The sequence below is a fragment of the Manis javanica genome, chromosome 8 (assembly GCF_040802235.1).
Source record: "Manis javanica isolate MJ-LG chromosome 8, MJ_LKY, whole genome shotgun sequence".
Classification (NCBI taxonomy): domain Eukaryota; kingdom Metazoa; phylum Chordata; class Mammalia; order Pholidota; family Manidae; genus Manis; species Manis javanica.
Genome location: NC_133163.1, coordinates 25,382,261 through 25,401,061, shown reverse-complemented (window position 1 = coordinate 25,401,061; position 18,801 = coordinate 25,382,261). Strand labels below are relative to the sequence as shown.

At 45.7% G+C, this 18,801-nt stretch overlaps 1 protein-coding gene across 2 annotated transcripts in view; it reads left to right on the top strand.

Annotated features, from left to right (window-relative positions):
* The window catches only part of ESRRB (estrogen related receptor beta), a 167,669-nt gene that overhangs the window by 136,826 nt on the left and 12,042 nt on the right, over window positions 1–18,801 (top strand). For both annotated transcript variants that reach the window (XM_037022847.2, XM_017649990.3), the window contains 2 exons: window positions 9,473–9,583; window positions 10,077–10,238. In XM_037022847.2, coding sequence (XP_036878742.1) covers window positions 9,473–9,583; window positions 10,077–10,238 — 273 coding nt within the window. The remainder of the gene's footprint in view (window positions 1–9,472; window positions 9,584–10,076; window positions 10,239–18,801) is intronic.

Here is an 18,801-nt window from a genome sequence, read left to right as displayed (position 1 = left end):
TATCCATTCATCTACAGATGGACATTTAGGTTGCTTCCAATTCTTGGCTATTGTAAATAGTGCTGCGATAAACATAGGAGTGCATCTGTCTTTCTCAAACTTGATTGCTGCGTTCTTAGGGTAAATTCCTAGGAGTGGAATTCCTGGGTCAAATGGTAGGTCTGTTTTGAGCATTTTGATGCACCTCCATACTGCTTTCCACAATGGTTGAACTAATTTACATTCCCACCAGCAGTGTAGGAGGGTTCCCCTTTCTCCACAGCCTCGCCAACATTTGTTGTTGTTTGTCTTTTGGATGGCAGCTATCCTTACTGGTGTGAGGTGATACCTCATTGTAGTTTTAATTTGCATTTCTCTGATAATTAGCGATGTGGAGCATCTTTTCATGTGTCTCTTGGCCATCTGTATTTCTTTTTTGGAGAACTGTCTGTTCAGTTCCTCTGCCCATTTTTTAATTGGGTTATTTGTTTTTTGTTTGTTGAGGCGTGTGAGCTCTTTATATATTCTGGACGTCAAGCCTTTATCAGATCTGTCATTTTCAAATATATTCTCCCATACTGTAGGGTTCCTTTTTGTTCTATTGATGGTGTCTTTCGCTGTACAGAAGCTTTTCAGCTTAATGTAGTCCCACTTGCTCATTTTTGCTGTTGTTTTCCTTGCCCGGGGAGATATGTTCAAGAAGAGATCACTCATGTTTATGTCTAAGAGGTTTTTGCCTATGTTTTTTTCCAAGAGTTTAATGGTTTCGTGACTTACATTCAGGTCTTTGATCCATTTTGAGTTTACCTTTGTATATGGGGTTAGACAATGGTCCAGTTTCATTCTCCTACATGTAGCTGTCCAGTTTTGCCAGCACCATCTGTTGAAGAGACTGTCATTTTGCCATTGTATGTCCATGGCTCCTTTATCAAATATTAATTGACCATATATGTTTGGGTTAATTTCTGGGGTCTCTAATCTGTTCCACTGGTCTGTGGCTCTGTTCTTGTGCCAGTACCAAATTGTCTTGATTACTATGGCTTTGTAGTAGAGCTTGAAGTTGGGGAGTGAGATCCCCCCTACTTTATTCTTCTTTTTCAGGATTGCTTTGGCTATTCGGGGTCTTTGGTGTTTCCATATGAATTTTTGAATTATTTGTTCCAATTCATTGAAGAATGTTGCTGGTAATTTGAGAGGGATTGCATCAAATGTGTATATTGCTTTCGGCAGGATGGCCATTTTGACGATATTAATTCTTCCTAGCCATGAGCATGGGATGAGTTTCCATTTATTAGTGTCCCCTTTAATTTCTCTTAAGAGTGACTTGTAGTTTTCAGAGTATAAGTCTTTCACTTCCTTGGTTAGGTTTATTCCTAGGTATTTTATTCTTTTTGATGCAATGGTGAATGGAATTGTTTTCCTGATTTCTCTTTCTATTGATTCGTTGTTAGTGTATAGGAAAGCTACAGATTTCTGTGTGTTGATTTTGTATCCTGCAACTTTGCTGTATTCCGATATCAGTTCTAGTAGTTTTGGAGTGGAGTCTTTAGGGTTTTTTATGTACAGTATCATATCATCTGCAAATAGTGACAGTTTAACTTCTTCTTTACCAATCTGGATTCCTTGTATTTCTTTGTTTTGTCAGATTGCCGTGGCTAGGACCTCCAGTACTATGTTAAATAACAGTGGGGAGAGTGGGCATCCCTGTCTGGTTCCCGATCTCAGAGGAAATGCTTTCAGCTTCTCACTGTTCAGTATAATGCTGGCTGTGGGTTTATCATATATGGCCTTTATTATGTTGAGGTACTTGCCCTCTATTTCCATTTTGCTGAGAGTTTTTATCATGAATGGATGTTGAATTTTGTCAAATGCTTTTTCAGCATCTATGGAGATGATCATGTGGTTTTTGTCTTTCTTTTTGTTGATGTGGTGGATGATGTTGATGGATTTTCGAATGTTGTACCATCCTTGCATCCCTGGGATGAACCCCACTTGGTCATGGTGTATGATCCTTTTGATATACTGTTGAATTCTGTTTGCTAATATTTTATTGAGTATTTTTGCATCTACGTTCATCAGGGATATTGGTCTGTAATTTTCTTTTTTGGTGGGGTCTTTGCCTGGTTTTGGTATTAGGGTGATGTTGGCTTCATAGAATGAGTTTGGGAGTATTCCCTCTTCTTCTATTTTGTGGAACACTTTAAGGAGAATGGGTATTATGTCTTCTCTGTGTGTCTGATAAAATTCCGAGGTAAATCCGTCCGGCCCCGGGGTTTTGTTCTTGGGTAGTTTTTTGATTACTGTTTCAATTTCTTTGCTTGTAATTGGTTTGTTTAACTTTTGTGTTTCTTCCTTGGTCAGTCTTGGGAGGTTGTATTTTTCTAGGAAGTTGTCCATTTCTTCTAGGTTTTCCAGCTTGTTGGCATATAGGTTTTCATAGTAGTCTTTAATAATTCTTTGTATTTCTGTGGAGTCTGTCGTGATTTTTCCATTCTCATTTCTGATTATGTTGATTTGTGTTGACTCTCTTTTTCTCTTAATAAGTTGGGCTAGAGGCTTATCTATTTTGTTTATTTTCTCAAAGAACCAGCTCTTGGTTTCGTTGATTTTTGCTATTGTTTTATTCTTCTCAATTTTGTTTATTTCTTCTCTGATCTTTATTATGTCCCTCCTTCTGCTGACTTTAGGCCTCATTTGTTCTTCTTTTTCCAGTTTTAATAATTGTGATGTTAGACTATTCATTTGGGATTGTTCTTCCTTCTTCAAGTGTGCCTGGATTGCTATATACTTTCCTCTTAAGACTGCTTTCGCTGCATCCCACAGAAGTTGGGGCTTAGTGTTGTTGTTGTCATTTGTTTCTATATATTCCTTGATCTCTATTTTGATTTGTTCATTGATCCATTGATTATTTAGTAGCATGTTGTTAAGCCTCCATGTGTTTGTGAGCCTTTTTGTTTTCTTTGTAGAATTTATTTCTACTTTCATACCTTTGTGGTCTGAAAAATTGGTTGGTAGAATTTCAATATTGTGGAATTTACTGAGGCTCTTTTTGTGAGCTAGTATGTGGTCTATTCTGGAGAATGTTCCATGTGCACTTGAGAAGAATGTATATCCTGTTGCTTTTGGATGTAAAGTTCTATAGATGTCTATTAGGTCCATCTGTTCTAGTGTGTTGTTCAGTGCCTGTGTGTCTTTACTTATTTTCTGCCCGGTGGATCTATCCTTTGGGGTGAGTGGTGTGTTGAAGTCTCCTACAATGAATGCATTGCAGTCTATTTCCCTCTTTAGTTCTGTTAGTATTTGCTTCACATATGCTGGTGCTCCTGTATTGGGTGCATATATATTTAGAATGGTTATATCCTCTTGTTGGACTAAGCCCTTTATCATTATGTAGTGGCCTTCTTTATCTCTTGTTACTTTCTTTGTTTTGAAGTCTATTTTGTCTGATATTAGTACTGCAACCCCTGCTTTCTTCTCACTGTTGTTTGCCTGAAATATGTTTTTCCATCCCTTGACTTTTAGTCTATGCTTATCTTTGGGTTTAAGGTGAGTTTCTTGTAAGCAGCATATAGATGGGTCTTGCTTTTTTATCCATTCTATTACTCTATGTCTTTTGATTGGTGCATTAAGTCCATTTACATTTAGGGTGACTATTGAAAGATATGTACTTATTGCCATTGCAGGCTTTAGATTCGTGGTTACCAAAGGTTCAAGGTTAGCTTCTTTAGTATCTTACTGCCTAACTTAGCTCGCTTATTGAGCTGTTATATACACTGTCTGGAGAGTCTTTTCTTCTCTCCCTTCTTATTCCTCCTCCTCCCTTCTTCATATGTTGTGTGTTTTGTTCTGTGCTCTTTTTAGGGGTGCTCCCATCTAGAGCAGTCCCTGTAGGATGCCCTGTAGAGGTGGTTTGTGGGAAGCAAATTCCCTCAGCTTTTGCTTGTCTGGGAATTGTTTGATCCCACCATCATATTTAAATGATAGTCGTGCTGGATACAGTATCCTTGGTTCAAGGCCCTTCTGTTTCATTGCATTAAGTATATCATGCCATTCTCTTCTGGCCTGTAGGGTTTCTGTTGAGAAGTCTGATGTTAGCCTGATTGGTTTTCCTTTATAGGTGACCTTTTTCTCTCTAGCTGCCTTTAAAACTCTTTCCTTGTCCTTGATCCTTGCCATTTTAATTATTATGTGTCTTGGTGTTGTCCTCCTTGGATCCTTTCTGTTGGGGGTTCTGTATAATTCCATGGTCTGTTCGATTATTTCCTCCCCCAGTTTGGGGAAGTTTTCAGCAATTATTTCTTCAAAGACACTTTCTATCCCTTTTCCTCTTTCTTCCTCTTCTGGTATCCCTATAATACGAATGTTTTTCCTTTTGTATTGGTCACATATTTCTCTTAGTGTTGTTTCATTCCTGGAGATCCTTTTATCTCTCTCTATGTCAGCTTCTATACGTTCCTGTTCTCTGGCTTCTATTCCTTCAATGGCCTCTTGCATCTTATCCATTCTGCTTATAAATCCTTCCAGGGATTGTTTCACTTCTGTGATCTCTTTCCTGACATCTATGATCTCCTTCCGGACTTCATCCCACTGCTCTTGCATTTTTCTCTGCATCTCATCCCACTGCTCTTGCATTTTTCTCTGCATCTCATCCCATTGCTCTTGCATTTTTTTCTGCATCTCTGTCAGCATGTTCATGATTTTTATTTTGAATTCTTTTTCAGGAGGACTAGTTAGGTCTGTCTCCTTCTCAGGTGTTGTCTCTGTGATCTTTGTCTGCCTGTAGTTTTGCCTTTTCATGGTGATAGAGATAGTTTGCAGAGCTGGTACAAGTGACCGCTGGAAGAGCTTCCCTTCTTGTTGGTTTGTAGCCTTTTCCTGGGAGAATAGCGACCTCTAGTGGCTTGTGCTGGGCAGCTGTGCGCAGACAGGGCTTCTGCTTCCCGCCCAGTTGCTTTGGGGTTTATCTCCGCTGTTGCTGTGGGCTTGGCCTGGCTGGGGCTGTTCCTCCAAAATGGTGGAGCCCCGTTGGAGGGGGAGCAGCCAGGAGACTATTTATCTCCGTAAGGGGCCTCTGTGCTCCCTGCTGCCCAGGGGGTTAGAGTGCCCAGAGATCCCCAGATTCCCTGCTTCTGGTCTAAGTGACCTGTCCTGCCCCTTTAAGATTTCCAAAAAGCACTCTCCAAACCAAAACAACAGCAGCAACAATGAGAGAGGGAACAGAAAGGAAAAAAAAAAGAAAAAACACGCGATTTTTTTTTTTTTTTTTCCTCAGGTGCCGGTCCCAGGCACCCGCGCACTGGTCCTGCTGCCCTGACTCCCTAGCACCAGGGTCCCTGTCCTTTCAAGGCTTCCAAAAAGCACCCACCCACCGGTCCCGCAGGGAAGGAACGCTCAATATTCTTTGTCCTCAGGCACTGGTCCCACGCACCCGCTCACCAGTCCTGCCGCCCTGCCTCCCTAGCACCGGGGTCCCTGTCCCTTCAAGGCTTCCAAAAAGCACTTGGCAAAAAGAGTGAAAAAAAAGGGGAAAAACGCGCGATTTCTTCCGTCCTCAGGTGCTGGTCTCAGGCACCCACCCACCGGTCCCACAGGGAAAAATGCGGGATATTCTTTGTCCTCAGGTGCCGGTCCCAGGCACCCGCTCACCAGTCCCGCCGCCCTGCCTCCCTAGCACCGGGGTCCCTGTCCCTTTTAGGCTTCCAAAAAGCACTCGCAGAAAAGAGAAAAAAAAAAGGGGAAAAACGCGCGATTTTCTCTGTCCTCAAGTGCTGGTCTCAGGCACCCGCCCACCGGTCCCGCAGGGAAAAACGGGGGATATTCTTTGTCCTCAGGCGCCGGTCCCAGCCACCCGCTCACTAGTCCCGCCACCGTGCCTCCCTAGCACTGGGGTCCCCGTCCCTTCAAGGCTTCCAAAAAGCGCTTGCCAAAAAGAGAAAAAAAAAAAAAAAAAAAGGGGAAAAACGCGCGACCTCCTCCGTCCTCAGGCACCGGTCTCAGGCACCCGCCCCCAGGTCTCGCAGGGAGAGACGCGGGATATTCTTTGTCCTCCGGCGCTGTTCCCAGGCACCTCCTCACCGGTCCCGCCACCCTGCCTCCCCAGCAACGGGGGCCCGTCCCTCTAAGGCTTCCAAAAAGCGCTCGCCAAAAAAAAAAACTGCTCCGGTTTCTCTCCACCCGCCGGGAGCCGGGGGGAGGGGCGCTCGGGTCCCGCCGGGCTGGGGCTTGTATCTTACCCCCTTCACAAGGCGCTGGGTTCTTGCAGGTGTGGATGTGGTCTGGATGTTGTCCTGTGTCCTGTGGTCTCTATTTTAGGAAGATTTTTCTTTGTTATATTTTCATAGCTCTATGTGTTTTTGGGAGGAGATTTCCACTGCTCTACTCACGCCGCCATCTTGGCTCCCGCCTCCACCTCTTTATTTTTTGTTAAGCTGTTCCTACTCTTGTTGAGAGCTGCCTTGGTCAGGGAGGCTGGGTGGGAGGGGAGCTCATGAGACTGGCTCCTTGAGAGAGTCAGAGAAGTGGGAAGGGGCTCATCCTGGGCTCCACAGCAGACGGAGGCACACAGGAGGTGCTCAGGAAATGGGGATCAGCACCGACCTTTATGAATGAAGCTTGGATTTCACTCTCAGTCTGTCTGGCTCTCCAGGGGAAGTGGAACTTACTGGACGGTTTGGCTCACCCTGCTTGTAGTAGGCAGGGGTGAGCCTCTCTTGTAGCTGTATCCCAGGTTGGGGTCAGGAAAATGTTTCCAAACAGGGAACTTGCCCCCAGCAACTTCAAGGGAGGAACCATCCTTCCTGCCTTGGTGTGCCTGCTCCTTCTGCCCTCCCTGGAGGGGTGGGGAGGGGCGAGGGGGCAGGTGTGAGCTGAAGTCCTGCCAGCATGTGGACGTAGGGCTGGTGCTGGATGGGATGCAGCTGGCCCTTCAAGGCCCCTGGTACTGAGAGCCTTCGGTTAGACAGCCTCCTTGCCGGGATGCTATAGTGTGGCACTTCCCAAACTCTACTGTGCTTGTAAATCACCTTGTTAAAATGCTGACTCTGACTCCTCCGGGGCCAGCCTCATACTTTTGCATTTCTAACAAGCTCCCAGATGCCGCTGACCCTGCTGGCCATGGACCACACTTTGAGAAGGAAGGCGGCAGTCGGTGCCATACCCACATTTACTCAGCACTCCATTGTGTGCATGCCGATCTGCCACTTTGTGACTGCCACTCTGCCCAGGGCTTTCTCTGGCCACCAGAGGCAGACCTATGAAGTGCCTGTGACTGCCCGGGAGAGGTAGCTAAATGCCTGAAGGCCCTCGTCCTTAGTGGGGTGACAGAAGCGTACTCTGCCCTGTCTCCCAGTGTCCTCAGTAAGGTTGAGCCTCAGTTGCCCACAGCAGTAGCCTACTCAGGAACACACTTGTTATTGGCTTTCTTCCTCAGATCATCTCCCAAATAAACTGCCTGCGTGCATGTCCTTTTCTCAGGGTCTGCTGCTGGAGAACCTAGCAGGCGCAGTCCATTCTGACCCTTGAAGCAGAAGGGGAGTTCATAGGAAGCCTGTTGGGGGCTCAAGGACCATACTTAGAAGCCAGACAAGGACCAGGGAAGACCCAGGACTGCCCACACCCCAGCTGCAAGAGCATTACTGCTGCCCAACAAATCTTCACCCTCTGTGTGCCTCCAGTTGGCTGGGCCTGTGTCCCCAGTTCAGGCTCCAACCTCCAGAGGGTAGGCAGGGGGAGGACCCGGACCACTGAGATATCCATAGTTGGGGGTGGGCACAGGCCCCCAACAAGATGACCCAATAGGGGAGTGACCTTTAAATAGGAAGCAGGGGTGGGATGTTGGGTCAACCCTCTCCCCCCAGAAAAGTTCACTACAGCCATGTTTAGCATAGAGTGCAGAAGTGTCAGCTTATGGGGTGAAAAGGACATTGCTAATGAAAATGCTGAGCAGTGACTGCCCCCAGAGAGACTGTCCCCTGGGGTGCCCAGTGTGATACATGTGCAGCATCCTCCTTGCCCTCAGGGAGGAGGACATGGGCTGAGCCTTTAGCTGGAAGCATAGTGGGTGGTGCCAGCGGCACTCCCCCCAAGTTCCCTCTGGGCAACTGGCACTCAAAGGGTGGTCCTGGCCCCTTGAGTAAACACAGTGATTTCGCTTTCAGTTGCTCTCATTGCTCCAGGATACTTCCTCTTCTGTCCCAGGGACTTAAATTTAGGAGACGTACATCATAAGAAATAGTCAGAAGTCACCCCTGGAATGAACGGATCTAAATCCTCATTCCATTGTCACGATTATTCCTGCCATCCGCTTGCCTCTTCCCAGGAAGGGCCTGAACCAGTAGGACTGGCTTGCCCCACTGTGTGCCCTGGGGATTGGCGGGACCAGGTGCCACAGGGAAAGTGCCAGACAGGGCCCTGAAGATCAGGGTTCTGTGAGGGCGATACTGTTGAGCTTTGGGGAAGGTATCAGGAAGCTGAACTTGGCCTGTCCCCTCAGAGACAGAGGCAGCCACCCCTCTCGGGACTCTGTTTCTGTCTGACTTTCTCTGTGTTTTAGTCCAGGCCCATCTCCTGGTAAGGAAAAGAGCCATTCTGCTTTCCATGTCAGTTCCTACTCTGGAGCTGATTTGTTGGGTCTTGGGCATCCTTTCAGGTCAGGCCACAGAGGTTGGTGGCCAGTCTGAGTTGTGTGTGCCTTTGGGTCCTGTCCACTATCTTGCTGGTGGGGGTGTCAGAGGGTACCAGCATTCTGTGGAATCCCCAGGATCTGGGGATGGCTGGGTTTCCTGCAGGCAGTAGGGTACCCCCCTCCTGGAAGTGGGTATCACTGTGGAGTGGCCACAACTGCTTTTGTACCTGCTATCAAGAGACCTGGAGACAATTTATTTTCCAGGTGTGGCCAGGGCCACCTGCATCCCCATCCCATGGGGGCTTTGTGGAGAAGACAGAGTCTAGAACTCCATCCTGGAAACTCTGAGGGTGGGATTCAAATTGACATTTGTAACAGAATTTACAAACTCTTTTACACCCAGATTTACAAATTTGCAAAAGTTTACCCCCAGAAGCCTCTCATGTGAAAAGTTGGAAAACCCTTGTTTTAGCTGTTATGAGATGCCTGCCAGTGGCCGAGATTCCTCTCCTCTCTTGGTAACTTAACTCTCCCTGGATTCACAGCAGATCAAAATAACATGGCCTCACTCGGCAGCACTGGGAGGAGTGCTTCTGGCATGGTTTCCCTTTGTAGACAAGCTGAAAGGTGCTTGAGATGAGTTTTAGGAGGATGCTGAATCCAGAGGCAAGAATAGGAAACCTGGGATGTGCCCTTAGATAATTGTTTTAGGATTGTCTAACCACCTGGCCTGAGGCAGGCATGGGGCAGCTGTAAAAGGCCATCTGAGTGTGGCCCTGAAGGACTTAGCCAGGGCTGAAATTCCAAAGTCAGTGTTAACACCTCTGGTGATACTGAACACCTCTGAAACCTCCCTTTCCTCCCCAACAGGCGTGCGCCTTGACCGAGTGCGTGGAGGCCGCCAGAAATACAAGCGACGGCTGGACTCAGAGAGTAGCCCGTACCTGAGCTTACAGATTTCTCCACCTGCTAAAAAGCCGTGTGAGTGCCAGCATAGTCCATGCCTTTTGCCAGCATCTGTACCTGGTCTATCTGGAATCCCTTGGTGGAAATGTGTGGGACAGTACAGATCCTGTGGGGGGAGGCACCAGTGCCTGGTGTAGGTGTCAGATCCTTCCAGCTTCATTCAGAAGGCCTTTTCCTATGGGATGTGGAAATGTGGCTGCAACTGAAGCATGATCCTGAGATGGCATGGGCCCCAGCACCCAGGACATGCCCCCTAACCTCCCACCTGAAGCAGGTTCCTCTTGCAAGAATTTACCCGGCAACTTCCCTTGGAGGAATATTTCTCAACACCCCAAATTTCCACTGCCAGCAACTTGGTGGAGCCAGAAAGGGAGGGAGGGAGATGGCAGCCACACTTGGCCTCTCTGGGGCTCTTCAGAATCAGGCTTTTCTTCCTGTGCCGTTTCAGGCTCCACCTTGGCCCCTTTCCTCTTTTCCCAGCCTTTATTGTCCTTTCTGGTTGTTGCAGTGACCAAGATTGTCTCCTACCTGCTGGTGGCCGAGCCAGACAAACTGTATGCCATGCCTCCCCCTGGCATGCCTGAGGGCGACATCAAGGCCCTGACCACCCTCTGTGACCTGGCAGACAGGGAGCTCGTGGTCATCATTGGCTGGGCCAAGCACATTCCGGGTAAGTCACGTAGGCTGGGGGAAAACATAGCCAGGGCTCTCAGCCACCCTATAGGACCATGGTTCTAATACATGGGAGCCCGGGACCTTGTGCCTTGTGACATCTTGGCAAGCCTAGTTCTTTCTGGGCTCTTTCTCACTCCTTGTCAAATGGGAGGTGAGAAGGTATTTGGAAGGTCAATGTTTCTGAACTGCTGGGGCTCTTCAGGCCAGTTATCATTCTAGAGGGGCTATAATTACACCTACAATAAATAATATTCAAAAAGAAAGGTCTTTGAATCCTTAAAGGTCAAAAAGTAGGGTTTTCTTCTAGACCTTATTGGAGATATACACTGGAAAGCAGTACAGAAGAGGGATTGACTTCTTGTTTCCTAGAGGCAGTGGAGTGGCAAGAACATGGGCTTGGGGAATCACTTTGGGATTCGAGTTCTGGGTCTGCAACTTATACCCCATGGGATGCTGGGCGGGGCACCTCCTTCATGGGCTTTGATGGGAGGAAGGAATGCAAACCTGTGTGATGAATTCAGCACATGCTAATGTCAGTTTCATCTCCCTCCTGCCACTTGCCAAAGCTTAAAGGAGACCTGTCTCTTAATTTGTATTCTACAATTTTAAGATTGTTTCTGCTGTGGAAAGAATGTATAATGAACATGTTTTGGGCAATATGAACTTTTCTTCATTGTTTGTGTCCCCAAACTCCTCTTTCAGCTTTTCTCATTCTGGGTAAATGGTAGGAACTGATTTTTTAGTTTTGTAGACACCGATACCCCCACATATTCTGCATTACACACCCATCAGGGAGCTTTCTAAAGTCTGTGTAGTCTATTCCTTCGAGGTTCTAGCAGCCAGGCTCATGGTGCCGTGAGACCTCCTGTTCTCTCTGGCAATTCTCCATGATGGACTTAGATTCTTACTAGGCATGTGACATGGGGCAGTTGATCTTCCTGTCCGTAGATACTCTCTGTGTTCATCACTGGCTCTGAAAGATGAACGCAGCATGCATGGTTATGTAGCAAAGGTGTCCTAGACTTTAGATGCCAAAGCTCACAGTTGATTGGGGTGAGTCAGAGAGTCCTTATACAAGATGTTGTGTGTTCACCTTACAGGAAGGAACCTACCTGCAGACGAAGGCTCGGATGTGGTGCTTAGCTGGCAGGAAGCCTAGAATGCCTTCTCGGGGCTCCCTGGTGGCCTCTGGCGTTCTGACTCATGGGTGGGCTCACTGGGGATCTGGGCTGGAATGCCCTTATTAAGGAGCTCAGCCTCTTGGGATTACATACTCAGTTGTTTTCGAATCTGCCCTGTGCTGGTTCAGCACAGATGTGAGGTCAGGCCATTGCTTAAGACACCTCAGCCTGGATTGCTCCAGTAACCCAGGGCCAAATCCGGTACAGCTCTCCCTGCCCCTCACACCCTGCCTCCTCCCGTCACACACTTCTCTTCTGGGTTGAGCAGAGCTGCATCCTAGCAGTGGCTCAGGAGTAGCTCCTGATGGTCCCCCAGGTCACTGCTTCCTTATTCTACTGTCCCACCCCTGCAGCATCTCTGAAGGGGTGGAGTAGAGCCAGGAGACATTATCTCTCCTGCACCCATTTTCCTCTGCCTTTTCATCTCCCAGCACTATGTGTGCCCAAACCAGAGGGCAGTGGGCAGAGTGGCATGGTTACTAAGGGCACAAACTTTGGATTCAGGCAGACCTGGTCTCTGGTCCCAGCTCTGTCCTTAGGGGCCTTGTGCAAGATATTTCATTTTTTTGAGCTTCAGTGTCCTCGCCTGTGAAATGGGTATCATAGTAGAGCCTCCACTCCCTGGGTTGCAGGGAGGATGTGGCACACTCAGCCCAGCCCCACAGATCGTGAGCATCTGATAAATGGCAGAGGCTGTGACCAGGGTCATTGTCATTGCTAATAGTATTAAAAGCCTCCTGTTACATTGTCATTTTTCCTTGTCCAAAGCTGAATTCTTTTTGATTAAAAAATAAAATAAACATAGGTGCTCATTTGTCTGGTTCAAATGCTAATTTGCCTATTTTGAATAAATTTGCATTCTGAATTATTTGGGCCTGACCTTCTAGTGTTTAAGGTAAAATTAATTAGTCTCCTGCCACTGCATGTAAACTTTGTATTCAGGGCGATGACATATCGAAAGCCTGATATATTTAAACTAATCGACTTAATCCCATCTCAGATTAGATGGAAAACTCATGTGAAGATCTGCTCATTAGCCCTTAGAGAGAGAGGGAGGGAGAGAGCAGGGTGAGTAGGGAGGATGCAAGCCAGGGCCCACCCTGGGACTGTGTCAGTTCCTGTCCCTCGTGGTTCCTGCACAGGCCGAAGGACCAGCTCCTTAAGAGCTCAGGTTATAGCTCCGAAGAGGAGCCCAAGTTGCTGTCCTTAAGCATAGGACTCCATATCTTACACTTCAGCGTCATCCTGCTGCCTTTAGTCCAGAGCCCGGCACACAGAGAGCGTTTCTTGTTTGTCTTAGCGTGCGTTTATCAAGCATTAACTCTATGTGAGGCTTTTGCTAGAAGTTGTGGCTGATACAAAGAATTAGATTAATTTCTGCCCCAAGGGTCCCATTTGGGAATAAGATGGATAATTTAAAAAAAACATTTTTCATGGAAAATTTCAATGGACAGAATAGGATCATGAACCTCCATTACCCTGCTTCAGCAGTTATCATCCCATGGCCAGTCTTGTTGGGTCTCCACCCCTAGTTCCCACCTCCTGTTTCATGCGTGGTAAAGCCAATACTTAGGATGCAGCAAGAACCACAGGACAGTTCAGAGGCAGGTGGGAGGCCATGGGCTGCAGAGAGAGAGAGAAACCTGAGATAGACCTTCAGGATTGATGGGCAGTGGCCATGAAAGAAAAGTCTAGAAGGGCTTTAGCGAGCTATGAACACAAGTTTTCACGCAACAGTACAGAAGCTGGCATATTCATGCAGGCACGGGGAGACTGCTTAACTGGGAGGAAGGCTCATTTGAGTACAAACTCATTTCCCAGCTCCTCTCCCTTTTACCCATATTTTTGAGCACACAGGACACTTTCGTAAGTGTGAGCTCCAGGGGGGAACTTGGGGCTGATTGCGATTCACACAGAACAGCAGCCATCCTTTTGTTCGAGTCCATCTGAAGTTGCCTTACCCCAAGCATAAGCTTTTACCATGAGTTGAATTTTCCAAGTATTGGGTTGTCCAGAGGACAAGCCCAGGTCTTTAGAGAATCCACCTCTTGTTCCCCGTGAGTGGGAGATAGAGCAAGAGACAGCCACCTTTAATAGGAAGCGGGTATCAGTTGATGAATTGCAGCCTCGAGATGTTATTAGCCGGTTATCCTGACACCCTAGCGGGCCTTGAAGCTGCCCCAGCCAGGGGAGCGTTCTGCAAGCCCAAGGTGAGTCACTACCAGTCTGACCCACGGTACATTTGCATAGCCTCTGCAGGGTCCCCCCCCACCTCCAGCACCAAAAGGCCTCCTCCCAGAGGGTCCCTTGGTGGCCCTGCTCCCAGGTAGCACTCACACTGGGGAGAGAATGCCAGCGACGGATGAAATATGGGCTGCCGAGTGACAGCAGCTGTGTCTGGAGTGGCCTCAGATCCTATAATTACATCTCCCTTTATTACCTCTGCTAATGGCCCTCCAGGTCGACAGAAACGATAATAAATTAACAGATTATGAACTCCACTTGCCACAAATTATGTGCTCCTTTTTTTTTTAAAATTCCAGGAGCTCATGCTGTCAAATCACTGGGGGATGGGAGCTTGGGAAGAGCCTGAATGTTATTAGATCAGTTGGTGCAGATAAAGCAACTTCCAGTGGGGCAGCAGAGCTCAAGGTGGGAGGCCTGGGGAGAGGGGCACTGGGCAGCCAGCTTGGGCAGGGCTGAACCCCAAGGGGGCAGTATCCTCTCAGGGGCGCGACCTCACCCAGCCCCTCCCGGCAGCCCCTCCTTCCCGGAATTGCTAATCACTTCACTGAGGAGGGGACCCCACCCAGCATAGAGAAGCAGAAGTGGAGGACGCTTTGCTGAAGGGCTGGGAGGAGTGCTTCAGCCCCTTTGTTTGGGTTTAAATAAAGGAGTTTGTGCTTCTAAGTAACAATGTCAGACTTGACAAAGGGATGGAAATTAGGAGCTCCAAATCCCTTATCTTTCTTAAGCATCCTTTTGGGAATTTCCTGTATATGTGCAGCCATTCTGTGTGTGTGCTCTCTCCCCTCCCCGCCGGATCACTTTGTAACACTGCTTTCCACCCTGATTCTTTCACCCACCTATATACAATAGTAGCCCTTGCCATCTGCTAACCAGTGTTGTTAGGAGTTCCAAGGCTAGCTCCTTGAATCCAGACAACTCCATGGGGGAAGTACTGTTACTAGTCCCATCTTACAGATGAGGAAATTGAGGCACAGGGAGGTGGATTTGCCCAGGGTCATGGCCAGTGGTCAGTGGAGCTGGGATTCAGGCAGTCTAGCTGTGGTGTCTGTGCCCTGAAGAATCCACTCTCTTTAAGCTTTTAGGGACCTTTCCACACTGCACAGTTGGTTTTCATTCTTTGTAGTGGCTTCTAATGTGCTAGTCACTTAGCTAATAATTACATTTATTACATTCATATAATTATTTAGTTACATTTAGGTTATGTAACAAACACCCTTTCCACATTTATTTTTGTGTATTACGTGCACTTTTTTTTTTGGCAGAAGTTTCCAGTGGTGAAATTGCTAGGTTGATGGGAGTGTGTCTTTTATTTTATGCTTGATTTCATTTTATTTTTGGACATCTTAAACAGGGACAGGTTCAAAAGCCGAAAGTAGATACAAACGTGCACTCAGAATCTTTGCCTCTATCTCTGTGGCCAACCCCAACTTCCTACTAGAGATAACAGTTTTTATTTCTCATTTTTCCTTCTAATTTTTTTTTCAAATCTTAGGAGCATTTAAATAATTGCAAATATTGGAAAATATCAAATATCACGCCCCACCCCCACCACTTTGCACAAAACAAAGCAGCTTATATATGCTATTAAGCACTTCGGAGCAGACTTTTTTGAGGGGGTCATTATTTTTTTATTAAGACATCATTGATATACAATCTTATGCTCAGATTTCACATGAGCAACATTGTGGTTACTACATTCCCCCTATTATCGAGTCCCCACCATATACCCCATTACAGTCACTGTCCATCAGCATACTAAGCTTCTCTGTGCTTTACTTCCTTCCCTGTGCCCCCCCCTATATTATACGTGCTAATCATAATGTCCCTTATTCCCCTTCTCCCTCCCTTCCCACCCATCCTCCCCAGTCCCTTTCCCTTTGGCAACTGTTAGTCCATTCTTGGGTTCTGTGAGTCTGCTGCTGTTTTGTTCCTTCAGTTTTTCTTTGTTCTTTTGCTCCACAGATGAGTGAAATCATTTGGTACTTGTCTTTTTCTGCCTGGCTTATTTCACTGAGCATAGTACCCTCTAGCTCCATCCATGTTGTTGGAAATGGTAGGATTTGTTTTCTTAAGGCTGAATAATATTCCATTGTGTATATGTACCACATCTTTATCTATTCACCTACTGATGGACATTTAGGTTGCTTCCATTTCTTGGCTATTGTAAATAGTGCTGCAATAAACATAAGGGTGCATATATCTTTTTCAAACTGGGCTCCTGCATTCTTAGGGTAAATCCTTAGGAATAGAATTCCTGGGTCAAATGGTATTTCTATTTTTAGTTTTTTGAGGAACCTCCATACTGCTTTCCACAATGGTTGATCTAATTTACATTTCCACCAGCAGTGTAGTAGGGCTCCCCTTTCTCTACTTCCTCGCCAACATTTGTCGTTGTCTTTTGGATGGTGGCCATCCTAACTAGTGTGACAAGATATCTCATTGTGGTTTTAATTTGCATTTCCTTGACGATTAGTGATGTGGAGCATCTTTTCATGTGCCTCAATAGGAAAATTTTCATGTGCCTCTCAATAGGAAGAAATCTGAATTTCTTCTTTGGAAAAATGTCCATTCAGGTCCTCTGCCCATTTTTTAATCAGTTATTTGTTTTTTGGGTGTTGAGGCATGTGAGCTCTTAATATATTTTGAATGTTAACCCCTTATCAGATGGATCATTTATGAATATATTCTCCCATACTGTAGGATGCCTTTTTGTTCTACTAACGGTGTCCTTTGCTGTACAGAAGCTTTTTAGTTTGATATAGTCCCACTTGTTCATTTTTGCTTTTGTTTCCCTTGCCCGAGGAGTTATATTCATGAAGAAGTTGCTCATGTTTATATTCAAGAGAGTTTTGCCTATGAGTTTTATGGTTTCATGACTTACATTCAGGTCTTTGATCCATTTTGAGTTTACTTTTGTGTATGGAGTTAGACAGTAATCCAGTTTCATTCTCCTACATGTTGCTGTCCAGTTTTGCCAACACCAGCTATTGAAGAGGCTGTCATTTCCCCATTGTATGTCCATGGCTCCTTTTTCATATATTAATTGGGCATATATGTGTGGGTTTATATCTGGGCTCTCTGTTTTGTTCCATTGATCTATGGGTCTATTCTTATGCCAGTACCAAATTGTTTTGATTACTGTGGCTTTGTAGTAGAGCTTGAAATTGGGGAGCATAATCCCCCTAGCTTTATTCTTCTCAGGATTGCTTTGGCTATTTGGGGTCTTTTGTGGTTCCATAAGAATTTTAGAACTATTTCTTCCAGTTCATTGAAGAATGCTGTTGGTATTTTGATAGGGATTGCATCGAATCTGTAGATTGCTTTAGTCAGGATGGCCATTTTGACAATATTAATTCTTCCTACCCAAGAGCACGGGATGAATTTCCATTTATTAGTGTCCTCTTTAATTTCTCTTAAGAGTATCTTGTAGTTTTCAGGGATTAGGTCTTTCACTTCCTTGGTTAGGTTTATTCCTAGGTATTTTATTTTTTTTTGATGCAATTGTGAATGGAATTGTTTTCCTTATTTCTCTTTCTGCTAGTTCATCATTAGTGTAAAGGAATGCAACAGATTTCTGTGTATTAATTTTGTATCCTGCAACTTTGCTGAATTCCAGTAGTTTTGGAGTGGATTCTTTAGGGATTTTTATGTACAACATCATGTCATCTGCCAACAGTGACAGTTTAACTTCTTTACCAATCTGGATGCCGTTTATTTCTTTTTGTTTTCTGATTGCTGTGGCATGGACCTCCAGTTCTATGTTGAATAAAAGTGGGGAGAGTGGGCATCCTTGTCTTGTTCCGATCTTAACAGTGAAAAGCTGAAAGCTTTTCCTCTAAGTATGATGTTGGCTGTCAGTTTGTCATATATGGCCTTTATTATGTTGAGGTACTTGCCCTCTCTACCCATTTTGTTGGGAGTTTTTATCATGAATGGATGTTGAATTTTGTCAAATGCTTTTTCAGCATCTATGGAGATGATCATGTGATTTTTGTCCTTTTTATTGATGTAGTGGATGATGTTGATGGATTTTTTAATGTTGTACCATCCTTGCATCCCTGGGATGAATCCCACTTGATCATGATGTATAATCCTCTTGATGTATTTTTGAATTTGGTTTGCTAATTTTGTTGAGTATTTTTGCATTGATGTTCATCAGGGATATTGGTCTGTAATTTTCTTTTTTTGTGGTGTTTTTGCTTGGTTTTGGTATTAGAGTGATGCTGGCTTCATAGAATGAGTTTGGGAGTATTCCTTCCTCTTCTATTTTTTTGAAAACTTTAAGGAGAAATGGGTATTATGTCTTCTAAATGTCTGATAAAATTCAGCAGTGAAGCTATCTGGTCCGGGGATTTTGTTCTTGGGTTGTTTTTTGATTACTGATTCAATTTTATTGATGGTAATTGGTCTGTTTAGATTTTCTGTTTCTTCCTGGGTCAGTCTTGGAAGGTTGTATTTTTTTTTAGAAAGTTGTCTGTTTCTTCTAGGTTATCCAGTTTGCTAGCATATAATTTTTCATAGTTTTCTCTAATAATTCTTTGTATTTTGGTGGTGTCCGTAGTAATTTTTCTGACGTTTGTTTTTTTGAAGCTATTTCCAGCCCCTTTGGAAGATGCTCAAAGGAAAAAGTCAGTCTGAGTCCACTACTCAAACCAGCCTAGCAGAGAAGTTTGGACACAGGGCCATCCTAACATGGCCACACAAAACTCTCTAAGTCACTGTCCCTCTCCCTCCTGCCACCCCAGGGCAGGCCTGTCTCTGACTTGCACACATAGTCTGAGGCTGCTAAACCCGAACTCATCTCTGAAGGACTGAGAGGGTTTGACCAAGTTCTTTTGGCCCATTTTCTTCAACTAGTAGTCAAAGCCCAATAGCCCATTCTCTCCTCTGTGCCAGGAATCTTCATTGAGCATCTTCGTTGCACCAGGCCCAGTGGTTGGCAGTGGGGGTGGAAGAAGAGAAGCATGGCATCATGTTCCCAGGGAGCCCAGTGCACAGGGCAACCTGGCTTCTCCAGGCTCAGGGAGGTGTGCATGCAGCAGAGGGGCCCTGGCCACCCCCTTGGAGCTCCGCTTTCCCCTTCAGATTCTAGCCCCAGTCTCCTTTCCTGCAAAACCTTCCAGACTC